General features: G+C 35.8%; 1 protein-coding gene across 2 annotated transcripts; it reads right to left on the bottom strand.

The window, feature by feature from the left end:
• Nucleotides 1-1,248: 1,248 nt before the first annotated feature.
• Nucleotides 1,249-12,831, bottom strand: LOC128017270 (coronin-1B). 2 transcript variants are annotated; one of them, XM_052602573.1, is made up of 12 exons: nucleotides 12,403-12,831; nucleotides 10,964-10,983; nucleotides 10,490-10,695; nucleotides 10,246-10,368; nucleotides 9,815-9,944; nucleotides 9,195-9,376; nucleotides 8,405-8,524; nucleotides 6,757-6,861; nucleotides 5,872-6,017; nucleotides 5,470-5,527; nucleotides 3,779-4,087; nucleotides 1,249-2,804 (listed from the first exon to the last, which is right to left on the bottom strand). In XM_052602573.1, the coding sequence occupies exons 3-12, from the start codon at nucleotides 10,691-10,693 to the stop codon at nucleotides 2,682-2,684; spliced, it is 1,500 nt and encodes a 499-aa protein (XP_052458533.1). In that variant the 5' UTR covers nucleotides 10,694-10,695; nucleotides 10,964-10,983; nucleotides 12,403-12,831; the 3' UTR covers nucleotides 1,249-2,681. The 2 variants fall into 2 exon arrangements, with proteins under 2 accessions (XP_052458533.1, XP_052458532.1); XM_052602572.1 differs by lacking the exon at nucleotides 10,964-10,983.
• Between the last annotated feature and the right edge of the window lie 709 nt (nucleotides 12,832-13,540).

Below are 13,540 nucleotides of genomic sequence, written 5' to 3'. Positions count from 1 at the left end.
TGATCTTAAAGCTTGGAATTTACTAAATATGTGCATTTTATAGTCGAACCAATATTTCAAAAGAAGGCATGCGCAGAATACCTTGTATATAAAGTCCACACAGGAAGAGTTGAGTGGAACATAGTTTCCTTTAGCTAGAGATTGTGTGATGAAGCGCAAGTCTCTCTCTCAGACCACATCCTGTTGTAAATGTCGAGTTTAATGATGCTATGAACAATGAAAACAAGAACGCATCACTGCTCGTGCAGTGTAGAGAAGCAGTGCAAAATGTAACAAAAGCCTTGATTAAGATGATATCTGTGTTTGTTACGCAACACCACAAATATTGCAATTATATCATGGCAAATGTTTTTTTTTTTTTTATGTTTTCGACTCAAGTTACAAGTTATATGTGAGAAGGGCCACAATGTCGAGATGCAGGCAAAATTTGGTTCAAGAAAAAAAAAATTCTAAATCATAGCTGGTCAATTCCTTAAAGGGGTCATCAGATGCACATTTTCCACAGGTCGATATGATTCTTTAGGGTCTTAATGAAAAGTATGTAACATAAGTTTGTTAAATATCTCAATGGTAGTGTAAAACCACACCCTTTTTACCTTGTCAAAAACAGCTCTTTTCAGAGCAAACCATTTTGTAGTATTTTCCTTTAAATGCAAATGAGCTCTGCTGACCCCGCCCCTCTTTTCCGAGCTGCTCACTGAGGGACTGTTTACTTTAGCCGCATTCATAGTGAATCTCGCAAATTAGCACATTGTATCGAAAGGCGGTTTGCAAAGATTCATTAAAAAAACCTTTTTTACTCACTTCTGTTGAAGCTGAATTACCAATGATTCACGCACCTGTCTGTGTGACGTCACATATGCATTTGAGATCAACTTGATCTGAAAAAGGGGTTTTAGTAGATAAAAAAAAAAACACTTGGTGGATTTTTATCATTAGAGGATGATTGTGTACACACAGTCAACACACATATCAGTTCAAAAAACTTGTAAAAGTGCATGTAGCATACAATGACCTTTTTAAATAAGTTTTTAACATCACTGTACATGCCATTTTAGAATTTTTTATTAATCTTAAATACTTAGTTTCCAGATTAGCCAGGAAATGTGCACACTTACAGTAGAAATTGCTGTCAATCACTAAGCTAGTTCCACGGCATGTCTAAAATTAGTACTAAACTTTTTTCACCTCAACCACAGGCCTGATGCTTGTCACGTAAAAATAAAACCAAATGATATAGAGTAGAAATGAGTGAAAGTCATTTATTAAAAAGAACAGATTAAGTCAGTATTTAGATTTTAGGTAAATAGATACTTAGATAATTTACAACCTATACAACTGATAAAGCTAGACTTAAAATCATTCACACAGGAGGATGAGTCGACCCTCGATTTGAGTCATCCCTGATTGTAGTGCCCTTGATTAAGACTAAAAAATAAAACAAGTACAAAAACAACACCATCTTAGCCTAACAACATCGCATCATTCTACTATAATTTTTCAGATCAAACAGGAATGAAGCACAATTATTTATCGAGGTACAGGATGAATCTTAGCAGTCCTGTAAAGAACATGTCCAGGCCACCCCAAAAACAAATGGAAAAAATATTAAAATCTTACATGTTGTGTTAAATTATATAAGATAAAAATTATTGGATTTTGAAAAAAGACAATCAAGAGTAATTCATTTTTTATGACAATCATGACATTTCTATGGCATATAAGCAATTTTGCATTACCATAATGTAAAACTATTTATACATCATAGTGGTATTTGTTGTACCTTAAATTTGGTTTAAATGCAGCAAAGAAAATAAAAAATAAAACTGAAGTATGGTAAAAATTATTATTGTTTCAGTAATGAGAATATAATAATAATAATAAAAAAATCTACTAATTCTGGAATAGCATGAATTAACAAAAGATCTGAAGATAATTTTGATTGCAATAAACAGAATTCAATTAAGACATGTCAAAACGTACAAATACATGTTTTTAAAAAAATTATATATATATATATAGTTCTGATTTTGGTGTGAAACGGACATCTTTTCATCCTTCAAGCTCTTCATTCCATTATATTGTTAGCACACAAATTCCTTCAACACCAAGTACAGTTTCCATCACATGCTACTCGCATATCCACATATTAAACTCTAAAAACATCCAACAATCAATGCTACATGTGTTAAGACAAACAAATGGAAGAGAGGAGCTGTGGAGGGCAGCTAAACCCAAGAACAGTGCTGGTTAGTGTACGCATGTTGATAAACAACATCAAACTTTAGTGAAAAAGGAATCAGTTCAGCATGTTGGATTTGTATTTTTCCTGAAGGTTTTAAGATTTAAACTACTTTCATCAAGTAGAAGCGTTTATAAATGTCATCTTAATGCAGGCTACAAAATATTATACAGTGACCCATCCAAATTTAGACTTTAAAATTTGTAATCAGCAGTATTAAGTACCTGATTTAACAGCCCTATTAAAAGCACAAAATGAGCAGCATTTAGGATATTGGATTTCAGTGCATTAAAAACCAAAGTGTACTGATAAAGCTCAAAGCTCAATTACTTCTTAGTATCTCTATTCCACAATAATGGAACTACATTTCCCATAGCCCTTCAGTGAAGCCTTCTGAATCTGGGTAAGGCTGTGTGTTGTCATATGTTTTAAGATTCCTTCACACTTCTCCATCCTCAATACGGGCGAGCTGCCTTTCCAGGACGTCGATCCTGTGACCCTGAGCCAGAGCCAGAGCACGCAACGCCCGAATCTCTGTCAGGATATCAGAAAGTTGGTCCTCCTATGCAAGAAAGAGAACATTTGGGCTTTAATATTAGGCATGAAAATGTATATTTATGCTTAATAACATAAACAGGCAAGCATTGATTAAATTGCTCAAAAGTGTGGAAGCCCGTTTCCATCCCAAAAAAAAAAAAAAAAAGTATCTTCAAATCTTTTATCTCACAAGTTACTTTTTCTGAACTCAGACTTGCAATTATAGCTTGCAATTGTGAAATATAAAGTTCCAATTCTGATAAGAATCTCGTCTAGAATTGTGGGATGAAAAATTTACAATTTGTACAATTTACATTTTTTTTTGTATAGTCCATGGCGGGATAAAACAAAAAACTAATTGCGAGATATAAGCCAAAAATTGTGAGATGTAAACTCAGAATTTTGAGAATCCCGAGTTTACATCTCACAATTCTGACTTGTTTTTCCCCTCAGAAACATGAATTTCAAATATATATATTCAGAACCCCTCAGAACCACAGATTTTTATACACACACACGGTCAGAACTGTTGGTACCCTTGGTAAATATGATCAAAGAAGGCTATGAAAATAAATCTGCATAGTTAATCATTTTGATCTTTTTATTAAAAAAAAAAAATCATAAAAATCTAAGATTATGTAATAAATGTTTTTTCTCTAATACACATTGAACACAAATTGATGCTCAAAATTGTTAAAATGAATGAGAATATGCTTCAGAGATATTTTACTCATATGAATTTCTAGGGATACCAGTAATTGTGTCCAAAGTGTATTTGAGAAATTGTTTTTATTTCATAATGATATTTCCCCCCATTTTAAATTCTTATTCCCAAATGAAAGGTTCGATTTTTGTGATTTTTTTTTTTTTATAAAAAAATCAAAAGGATTAACAATGCAGATTTATTTACACAGCTTTCTTTGATCATATTTACCAAGGATGCCAACAATTCAGAACACGTGTGTATATAATATTATAAAATGTCAACTTGTCATTCACCTCTTTCTTTACTCTCTCTATTCCTCCATCTACATCCCCTCCTCCTCGTCCGTGGCCCAAGCCCTCGCTCTCCATCTCAACTGTCATAGGGTTTGGTGGCTCAGTAGTGCCGGTGGGACTAGTGTTGGACTGAGAGAGCACTTTGGGTCGACCCTGGAGTGTGCTGCATTTGGATGGAGGAGCCGTGTAGCCCCCGCTGAGGGAAACCAGGACTGGAGGAGCGTCCTGTCCGGCTATCCAGTCTTCTGCCAGTAGAGCGGGTTCTAATCCCGCCGTATCCGGGTACAGATCCCCTTGAAACAGGTCAGACTGATTTTGGGTGGAAAAAAAGATCCATTTAGACAGAGGATGCAGTTGGATAATACACCTTGGCCAGTTTAGATGCCATATTGAACTTAACACGGATGAAAACAGGGATATGAGGGACAGAATGGCACACACTATATACAAGTCCTAGATTATGCCGTTTTCTAAAAACTCAAACCTTTAAAAAGAGTTTTTGTCTGCTTAAAGTTTTTTTTTTTTTTAAAGATGTTTTAAAATGTTGTTAAACATTAATGCAATCTTTTGAATACACTGTACTTCTGTCCCTCACAGCCTCGATTTCATTCCTTTCACTGTTGTGTGTGTGCACTTTTGATGGGTTAAATGCAGAGCACGAATTCTGAGTCAATTCTGAGTATGGGTCAGCATACTTGGCTGTATGTCACGTCACTTTCACTGTCAAAACTTAAATATGACCCTACCCTGACTGCCAGAGAGAAGTTCGCAAAAGGGCAGTTTTTCTTACTTCCTCTTTCACAAATTCTCCAAAAATACCGCAGTGCAATAATGTTTTCTTTTTCTTCCGTTTTGTCTTTCAGTTCACCCAAAAATGGAAAATCTGTCATCATTTTCTCATCCTCATGTCATTCCAAAGCCGTGTGACTTTTTTTCTTTTGAGTAAATGAGGACAGCATTTTAGTTTTTTACATGAATTATCCCTTTAAAGAGCGTGAAGTGAGGGAAGTATGACGTTTGTTTATTTTTTTACAAACAAAGCGAATTAATTTTCTGAGACAATGAATTTGTGACAGCATCTGTACATTTCCGTGACGAGTAAAAAAATAAGGAAAGGAAGATAACTTAATAATTGAAGTAATGGAGGATCTGATGGGGAAAATGGTATTACTTTAATATTTTTCAAATATCAGCCAGCATGTTTGGGTTGGTCCAGTTTCTTGTTTTGAAACAAATGATGTTATTCTTCAATGTCAACATGAGTCAATATAAGCATTTCATCACCATCTGAACAAATTTTTGCAACAAACTGGAGGCAATATGGCTGATAGCTGCCTTACAACAAGGAAGAGACCCAAGCAAGAGAGCATTTATGTATGGTATGGTTAATTTTTCAATTAACTTCCTGTCTCAGCCTAATATTTAAAATAATTTTAAGTGCAAGGTTCTGATCATACATAAAGCCACAATACCAATTCTGATGATGCAGTTTAATTACCCCCCGGTATATTTATTTATATTTATATATATTTCAGTGCTTAGTGGTGTGTGGTTGGATTTTTTACTTATCAAAACTGTGCCCCTGTAGAAAAAAAGGTTGGGAAACACTGTTGAAGGTGACGAAATAGAATGACTGAACTATTAGTAGTCAGATGTTACTTAATAACTTAACTTAGTAAGACTGAACTTACCTTCCTTGGCACAGTCATAGATATTGGCTCAACTTTCCTCTCGTGCAGTTTGTAGAACCTGATGGAATAAAGTGAAGGATAACAGAGATAAATGCATACACCTGAGAGATGCCATTTAAGAATCAGTGCAGATGTGAACTAATCAGGACTTCTTGCACAGCAATCAAAACGAAAGAGAAAGATTTTTAGCCAGTAACACTTACTTCAGTTTGTTTCTCACACAAAGCTACTGTACAGCTTTCAAACATTTGACTGAAGACACGTTTTCAGGGAATTTACGAAGGCAAATGAAATGCAATCAAATCCACACCCAAATGGGATTCAATTGGAAAGAATCACAAAATCGAGCAATGGCAAATATGATTACACTGTCTTAAAGTAACACACTAGTTCGGTTCACACCTTGCTATTTCACACTTGTTGACATCTACTCCTCGTTTGTTTAGGAAACCAGCACCTCTCTGCGGTTCCTTACTGCTGTACAGACTCAGGAAATGAACATACGGTGACTCATCTGTCACCTCATAGTAACGAATAGTACAATCCCCCTGTGAGAGAGAGAAAGAACACAGTGTTAGGACACTGGATTTGATCAGTTACCGGTTTAATTTTATTACACATGCCTATAAGAATCAAGTATCATGGTATATATATTCAAGTACCACGGTATTTACATCGGATACACTTACATATTCAACATCTCATACAAATCGTATAAATTTAGGGTCAGTAATCATTTTATTCATTAAGGATGCATTCAATTTGATCAAAAGTTATAAAAATATTTTTATTTTATTTCAAATAAATGCTTTTTTTTGTGTTATTAATCAAAGAATCATGGAACAATGCATCACAGTTTCCACAAAAACATGCAGCTGTTTTCAACATTCAGAACAATAAGAAATGTTGAATGTTTTCGGAAGGACCAAGTGACACTGAAGACTGGAATAATGGCTGCTTCAACATTACAGGAATGCATTTTAAAATATTTAAGAATAAAAAAAAAATTATTTCACATTGTAATAGTATTTCACAATCATACTGTTTTTACTGTATTTTGATCAAATAAACACAGCCTCGGTGAGCACAAGAGACTTCTTTTTAGAAGTTTACTTCACTTTGGAACATTCATTCACAGATTTGCATGAAGCCATGGCCAGGGCACTTACAATCAAATAGAACAAACATCTGAAGTGATAAGAGAAACATGCAATATGTGCAGAGGGGTGCTACACAAGGACTGGTATTGAGAACCACTGTGATTTGGTAAAGCTGGGTAATCCTTACCTTGCCGCACAAGTAAACCATGTTGGTGTCTGGGTCATAGAATGGAAGCAGAACTCCGTTACTGGTGTCCATTTCCTGAGTGGCCACTGGCTCAGAAAGATCTCTCTGAAATACAAAGACAGACAGAGATAGTCACATACTGTATAGAGGGGAGGGAAAGACAAGAATCGTGATATGGCTTAATGTGGCGACTGAACTTTAAAAGGCTGTGATTTCATTTAATAAATATGAGCTGTACATTCTAAGTTAAAGGTACAATTTGTAAGATATTTGCAGTAAAATATCCAAAAACAACTAGGCTCTCGCTTGTGTTTTACTCGATTTGTTTTGATTCGTATCTTTACAGAAAACATATGCTATTATAAAGATCAACAAGATTAGTATTATGGGGCATACACGCCAAACGCGGGGCATCGTGTCTGATCCATAGTCTGATCGCGTCTCTGTATTGCCTTTGTATGTAATCTACTCGTGCAAATTTGTTGAACTTGCGTTAAATCCATGATTTATCTTTCCGTCTGATTGATGGCCGTCAGCGGTTGGTAGAAGACAACAAATCCCATCATTCCATGCTCCTTCTTAGCTTAGCGTCATCAAACCACACGATTGTTATTGTTTTGGTAGTGCACCCTCGAGTGGCAGGTCCTATAACCTGAACTTTTAATAAGCAGTGCAATGTTTTTATATAAATGTATCTTTTGAAGGGAAACGACTGTGTTCATAAAAATTTCAACTTTTTAAACTACGTTATACAAAATTCAACCCTAAGTGGGGAAGTCGTGGCCTAGTGGTTAGACAGTTTGACTCCTGACCCTAGGGTTGTGGGTTTGAATCTTGGGCCTGCAATACCACGACTGAAGTGGTATTGAATACCATTACTGAGGTGCCACCAAACCCCCAACTGCTGCCCGGGCGCCGCAGCATAAATGGCTGCCCACTGCTCTCGGTGTGTTAACGGTGTGTGTGTTCACTGCTGTGTGTGTGCACTTTGGATGGGTTAAATGCGGAGCACGAATTCTGAGTATGGGTCACCATACTTGGCTGAATGTCACGTCACTTTTAAAAAAAACTCTTTTATGTCAGTTTAATGTAATTAAAGTTGAACTGACTTATACAGCTAAATTACTTACTTAATTTAAGGTAGCTAGAAATTTGTTGTGTTTATTGTTTTATTTTTTTACAGTGCAGATCAGTGATGTGCATTTTCAATAAGTCTGTCTGCTGTTTTTGTTCAGAACAATGCGAAAATCAAAAAAATATTTTATGAAAAAGCTAATGTCCCTTCTACAAATTTAAATAATTAAGATCCTAATATATATATATATATATATATATATATATATATATATATATATATATATATATATATATATATATATTATTATTATTTTTTTTTTTTTAAATCAATATAATAATATATACGTTTGGCTGAAATGTGATGTTTTACATTTTATATGATTTCTATTTTTTTTGTGTGAAAACCTGTAATCATGTAATTTTACAGTTTAATATGTTACTGTAGACATTGTCCTACCCTGCTCATTGTTAATTTTATTTATGCAGGTCTTAAAAAGGTTCATAGGGTTAGGGTTAGACTGTATTTGACTGTTCTAAGTGGTATTGTTTATAAAAAGCGAAATGCTCTTACCGTGTCCCAGAGGGCGAGCTGTCTCTCGCTCATGCGACTGAAGCCAGTTGTCAGGATTTTCCCATCAGCCAGAAACACGGCCCGCATCGGCCTGGTGCCCTCATGAACCTTCTCCCGCATCTAAATGTCAGACGATGTCAAAGGACAACAAAAACAAAAAAATTACATATCTGTGCAAAATCACTGACCTGAAGATCATTTACTGGTTCCTCAATGATCTGATGCAGAAGAAAAGGACATATATACAGAAAAGTTCAACTTTTTAAACTACGTTATACAAAATTCAAGATCAAGATCATACTATTCGTATATATATATATGGGGAAGTCGTGGCCTAGTGGTTAGTTTGCCTCCTAACCCTAGGATTGTGGGTTCGAATCTCGAGCTGGCAATACCACGACTGAGGTGCCCTTGAGCAAGTCACCGAACCCCAACTGCTCTGGGTGTGTGTTCACTGTTGTGTGTGTGTACTTTGGATGGGTTAAATGCAGAGCATGAATTCTGAGTATGGGTCAGCTGAATGTCACTTCACTCAGTAATATATATATATATATATATATATATATATATATATATATATATATATATATATATAAAAACTATCTTTCAATAAAAAATACCTAATAAATACCGCCTTGGTTAGCATGAGAGAGAGCTTTTTCCGAAATATTTAGAAAATCTGACACCAAACTTGTGAATGGTACTGTATCTGTCTGTGTATTTCTTCACAAAGCCACGGTTGGAAAACCCAAATGCAGAAACATAAGAATTCCAAAAGGAACTGGCTGACCTTAAGAACTGTTCCACGCCGGGGATCAATGACTCGTAAGGCTTTGTCTTTACAGGTGGTGCACAGGACGCTGCCCTCACGGTTCCAGCTCACGCTGTATATCAGGTCTGGATGGGCGTCACTCAGCTGGTACACTAGCTCCCCGGTGCCCACGTCCCACACACACAGGACATTATCACACCCTAGAACATGGTCAAGCAAGATCAAAGATGACCAAAAGGTCAGCAAAAAAACAAACATCTTGCCAGCTTGAAATCTCAGATATTTACATGCTAATTATCAAATCCAAAGCCACCTAACCCTTTGTCTGGTCGTGCACAAGCCTTTAAATCAATCTGTGCATCAAGGGGTTCAGTTTTAGATCAGAGATTTATTCATGTTACTTCTTTACATGTAGGTGTGTAGACTTCTGAGATAAGCTTATTTATATTTAATCGACTGACAGCTCTATTGTCTTTTCATTACTTTCGAAGGTGCACAAAGCCATCAAACAAGTCCAAGATCCAAACTTAGGGCTTGACAAATGATTTAAGACACCAGAATAAGAGCACACGCCACAAACAGAGTGTGCCAGAACAGATTTAATCCAAGCAAAGTATATACACAAAGGAAGAGCTTACCTGCAGTCGACAGGATATTGAGAGCAGAAGGGTGCCAGGCCAGGATGCCCACTCTTTTACTGTGACCCTCAAGAGTCACAGCTGCTTCAGACATGGGAGATGTAAGACCTCCGTCAGGAATCTGCCAAATCTGTTATGCAAAAATACGGCACATGTCTTTTTAGATACACAGTGTCACAGGACCCTTCAGCCATCATTCTAATCTGCTGATTTGGTGCTCAAGAAACATTTCTTATTATTATCAATGTTGAAACAGTTGGGCTACTTCATATTTCTGTGAAAATTGTGATACTTACCCAACTGCTAAAACACTCACAGTCGAGACCACTAACATTATGTATCATGTGAAGCCACAAAGTGATGCAATATTCATGCAATAGTTATAAAACAGTAACTGACGTATAGGTTTTGTTAAAGAGAATGTAACAAACCTTGACAGTGCAGTCCTCTGATGCACTGGCAATAACATTGTCATCATGTGGGCACCACTGCACATCCAGCACCGGAGCAGCGTGACCGCACACGGTCGGGGTGTTCTGGTCCACTCGGCCGCTCTAGTGGTAAGATACACAGAAACTATGTGTGCAGAACCAATTTGATTATGCAAATGATGTAAAATACCAACTATAAATCCTTGGGGCATATTTAAGACCTTGTTATTGAATGCATGCCAACCTTGGCGAGCGGGAGCACAAGAAAGGCTCCGCCTCCTCCGGCCTCAATGACAACAGCAATGAACTTGGGATTGGCAGCACACAGTGGACCGTCCCATGTCACGCGTGATACTCTGACATCATCAAGGCAATGCTCAGCCTTCCAAGCCTGGGCAAACACATGCCTGAACTTACTCTGCCTGACGACACCCCTCCTGAAGGACATGGCTGTGAGATATACAGTTAGTAGATGTCATTAATAAATAAATATATCATGGTATATCATTATATGAGTATCACATAGAGAAAATTAATTGTGTTCACAAATCATAAAATAACTCAGACATTAAGTTTAAATGGCCATGGCGGTATGCAAAAAAAAAAAAAAAAAAAAAAAAAAAAAAAAAGACCAATCACCATTCAGTATGCAAATATTGCATTCACATCAATTCATCCATGAAAAAATGTCAAACTTCAAACAAATTTTTTTAAATACCTGGACTAGCTCCCAGTAAGCTGAAATTAGGTAAAAAGAGTCTAGATGTTATAACAACATTTATTTTTAAATGTTCTGTGCAGCTATTAAAAATACCATAAATACTGTCCGACAAAGAAATACAGTGCATTGAACACATGTTGTCATTTTGTGACCCAGAAGCGGAGCATGTTGTCACAGCTTTAAAGGTTATTATAGGAATTTTAGCAAGATTTAAATTAAAAAATATTAAGTAACAACAAAACATATTATTCCAATTAATTATATAAACACTGGTTTATACAAAAATGCTGGCAATAATATGGTGCATCACATAAAATTTGATATTATCTATTTTTCAGTTCTATCGACCACTAGGCTCAGATATAGGCTTAAATATTGAGGTAAAAGTGAGAGCTCCTCTTGTCCAATGAAACTCTAGAAGGCTGATACTCTGTGCAGGGATGAACATGACACAGCTCAAGTCATAAACCACAAACCATCAGCATTCAAGGTTTGATGCTCATTTACCTTGCATTACACATTTGCATTTAGCAGATGGTTTTATCCAAAGCAATTTACAGTGCATTCAGATTATACAATTTCTTTTCTTTTTTTTTTCTTTTTTTTTTGCAGCATGTGTGTTCCCTGGGAACTGAACCCACAACCTTTTCCACTGCTAACACAACGCTCTACAAATGAGCCCAAGGAACACATTTACATTCTAATGGAATCTATTGACTATATATTTGGACAACTCAACCCTCCCTTTTTACTTTAATGTGATAAAACTATAATTACTGAAGCCATACAATAGCAAAACGAACCATAAACATCCCAATACAAATATCTTATAACTTAAAGCTAATCCTAAAGCTGTGACATATGAACTGTGGTTTAAAGGTGCTTTCTAGGAGTGAGTTTTCATGGGACAGTTCCATCAACGGAAAATCCTGCAATTTTATTTATTCTTTTTTTATTATAAACTTTTAGTTTAAAATATTATTACTTGGGGGTGGGGGGTCGATTTATTGTTTGCCAATAAATCGACGTGGTAACCAATATACAGGAATCAAAAATAAATAAATAAATGCATAAATCTAATTTAATATCAGTGGTCACACTTTTTAAATTAAAGTCATTAAACAAATAGTTGTAGAACATTTTATATATAAATATATATATATATATATATATATATATAAATATATATATATATATATATATATATATATATATATATATATATATATATATATATATATATTTGTGTGTGTGTGTATAACCAATATGAATATAAAGATTACATGTACGTGTTTTATTCTAGATTTATATATAGCGATGTTAAATAATTTAATTAAAACAAGGGCTGTGAGCGCATAAGTGTGGAAGACAAAACACATTCCAATGTTACAGTAAAAATGACATTAATGGCACATGAACAGTTACATTCACTGTACCTCTGCTTGAGGGTTTCCTTCTTTCCTTTCTTCCCCGTTCCTTTTCTTAGAAACACCAGCTAAAGTGAATAAAGCGATTCCGGTAAATATGATCTATAAAAAAAGCAGTGATCTTTAGAAACTAGACTAATCCTTGCAGTGTGTCGTTCTGCAATGTCAGGTGGAACAAACGCGTCCAGGCAATTTTAGCAGGCATCGACAAATAAATTAATCCATATTATCAGGGGAAAACAAATGCACAATTGTATATTTCAAAAGATGAACAAAGCTTTTGAACAAAACTGTACAGTTGAGGAAGTTAAAATAAATCAGGAAGAACGTCGACTCCAGTGAAGGAGAAAAGACGATGCGTGTTAAATTCCTCAGAAAATGTGCCTAGAATTAAGAGCTGCGATGTGTGAAGCTCGCCATGGTGAACAGTCAAAATCCCTTTTGACGAAATAAAAGTCCCGTTCTGGGCTTTTTGTGACCACTTAATATTGCATTATTTAAAACAATGAACTCTACTAGCCTAGAGTTAATCAAAGCCTACGTCTACTGCATGTTCTCCACTTGCAAGAAATCATTACATCTTAAAAACACTATTAAAGAATGGCCATTTCCAAGGTATCACCAGTTTCTCACAACTTCTTCAACATTTAGAGGCAGTTAAGTCAATTTGAGAACTTTACTGCAATGTAATTCTATGCAGAATGATTAAAAAGACTTGTGACTGAAAGGCAGCTTTAAATTCAAAATAAAAGTCACAACAAACGTTCCAAAACTCTTCCCGTTTCCTGTCTGCACTGCACATAATATGCTGATTTACCATCGTTTATACAATTGTTATTGGTCTTATTGTTAATATGGGCAATGGGAAATATTTTTTCTCTCTATTTCTCAAATTATATTTTAAACATGACATACAGTCAAGTATGGTGACCCATACTCAGAATTCATGCTCTGCATTTAACCCATCCAAAGTACACACACACACACACCGTGAACACACACACGGAGCAGTGGGCAGCCATTTATGCTGCGGGACCCAGGGAGCAGTTGGGGGTTCAGTGCCTTGCTCAAGGGCACCTCAGTTGTGGTATTGCCAGCCCAAGACTCGAACCTGCAACCCTAGGGTTAGGAGTCAAACTCTCTAACC

The sequence above is a fragment of the Carassius gibelio genome, chromosome A7 (assembly GCF_023724105.1).
Source record: "Carassius gibelio isolate Cgi1373 ecotype wild population from Czech Republic chromosome A7, carGib1.2-hapl.c, whole genome shotgun sequence".
In the NCBI taxonomy this organism is placed as follows: domain Eukaryota; kingdom Metazoa; phylum Chordata; class Actinopteri; order Cypriniformes; family Cyprinidae; genus Carassius; species Carassius gibelio.
This window is presented reverse-complemented; position numbering and strand designations above follow the sequence as displayed.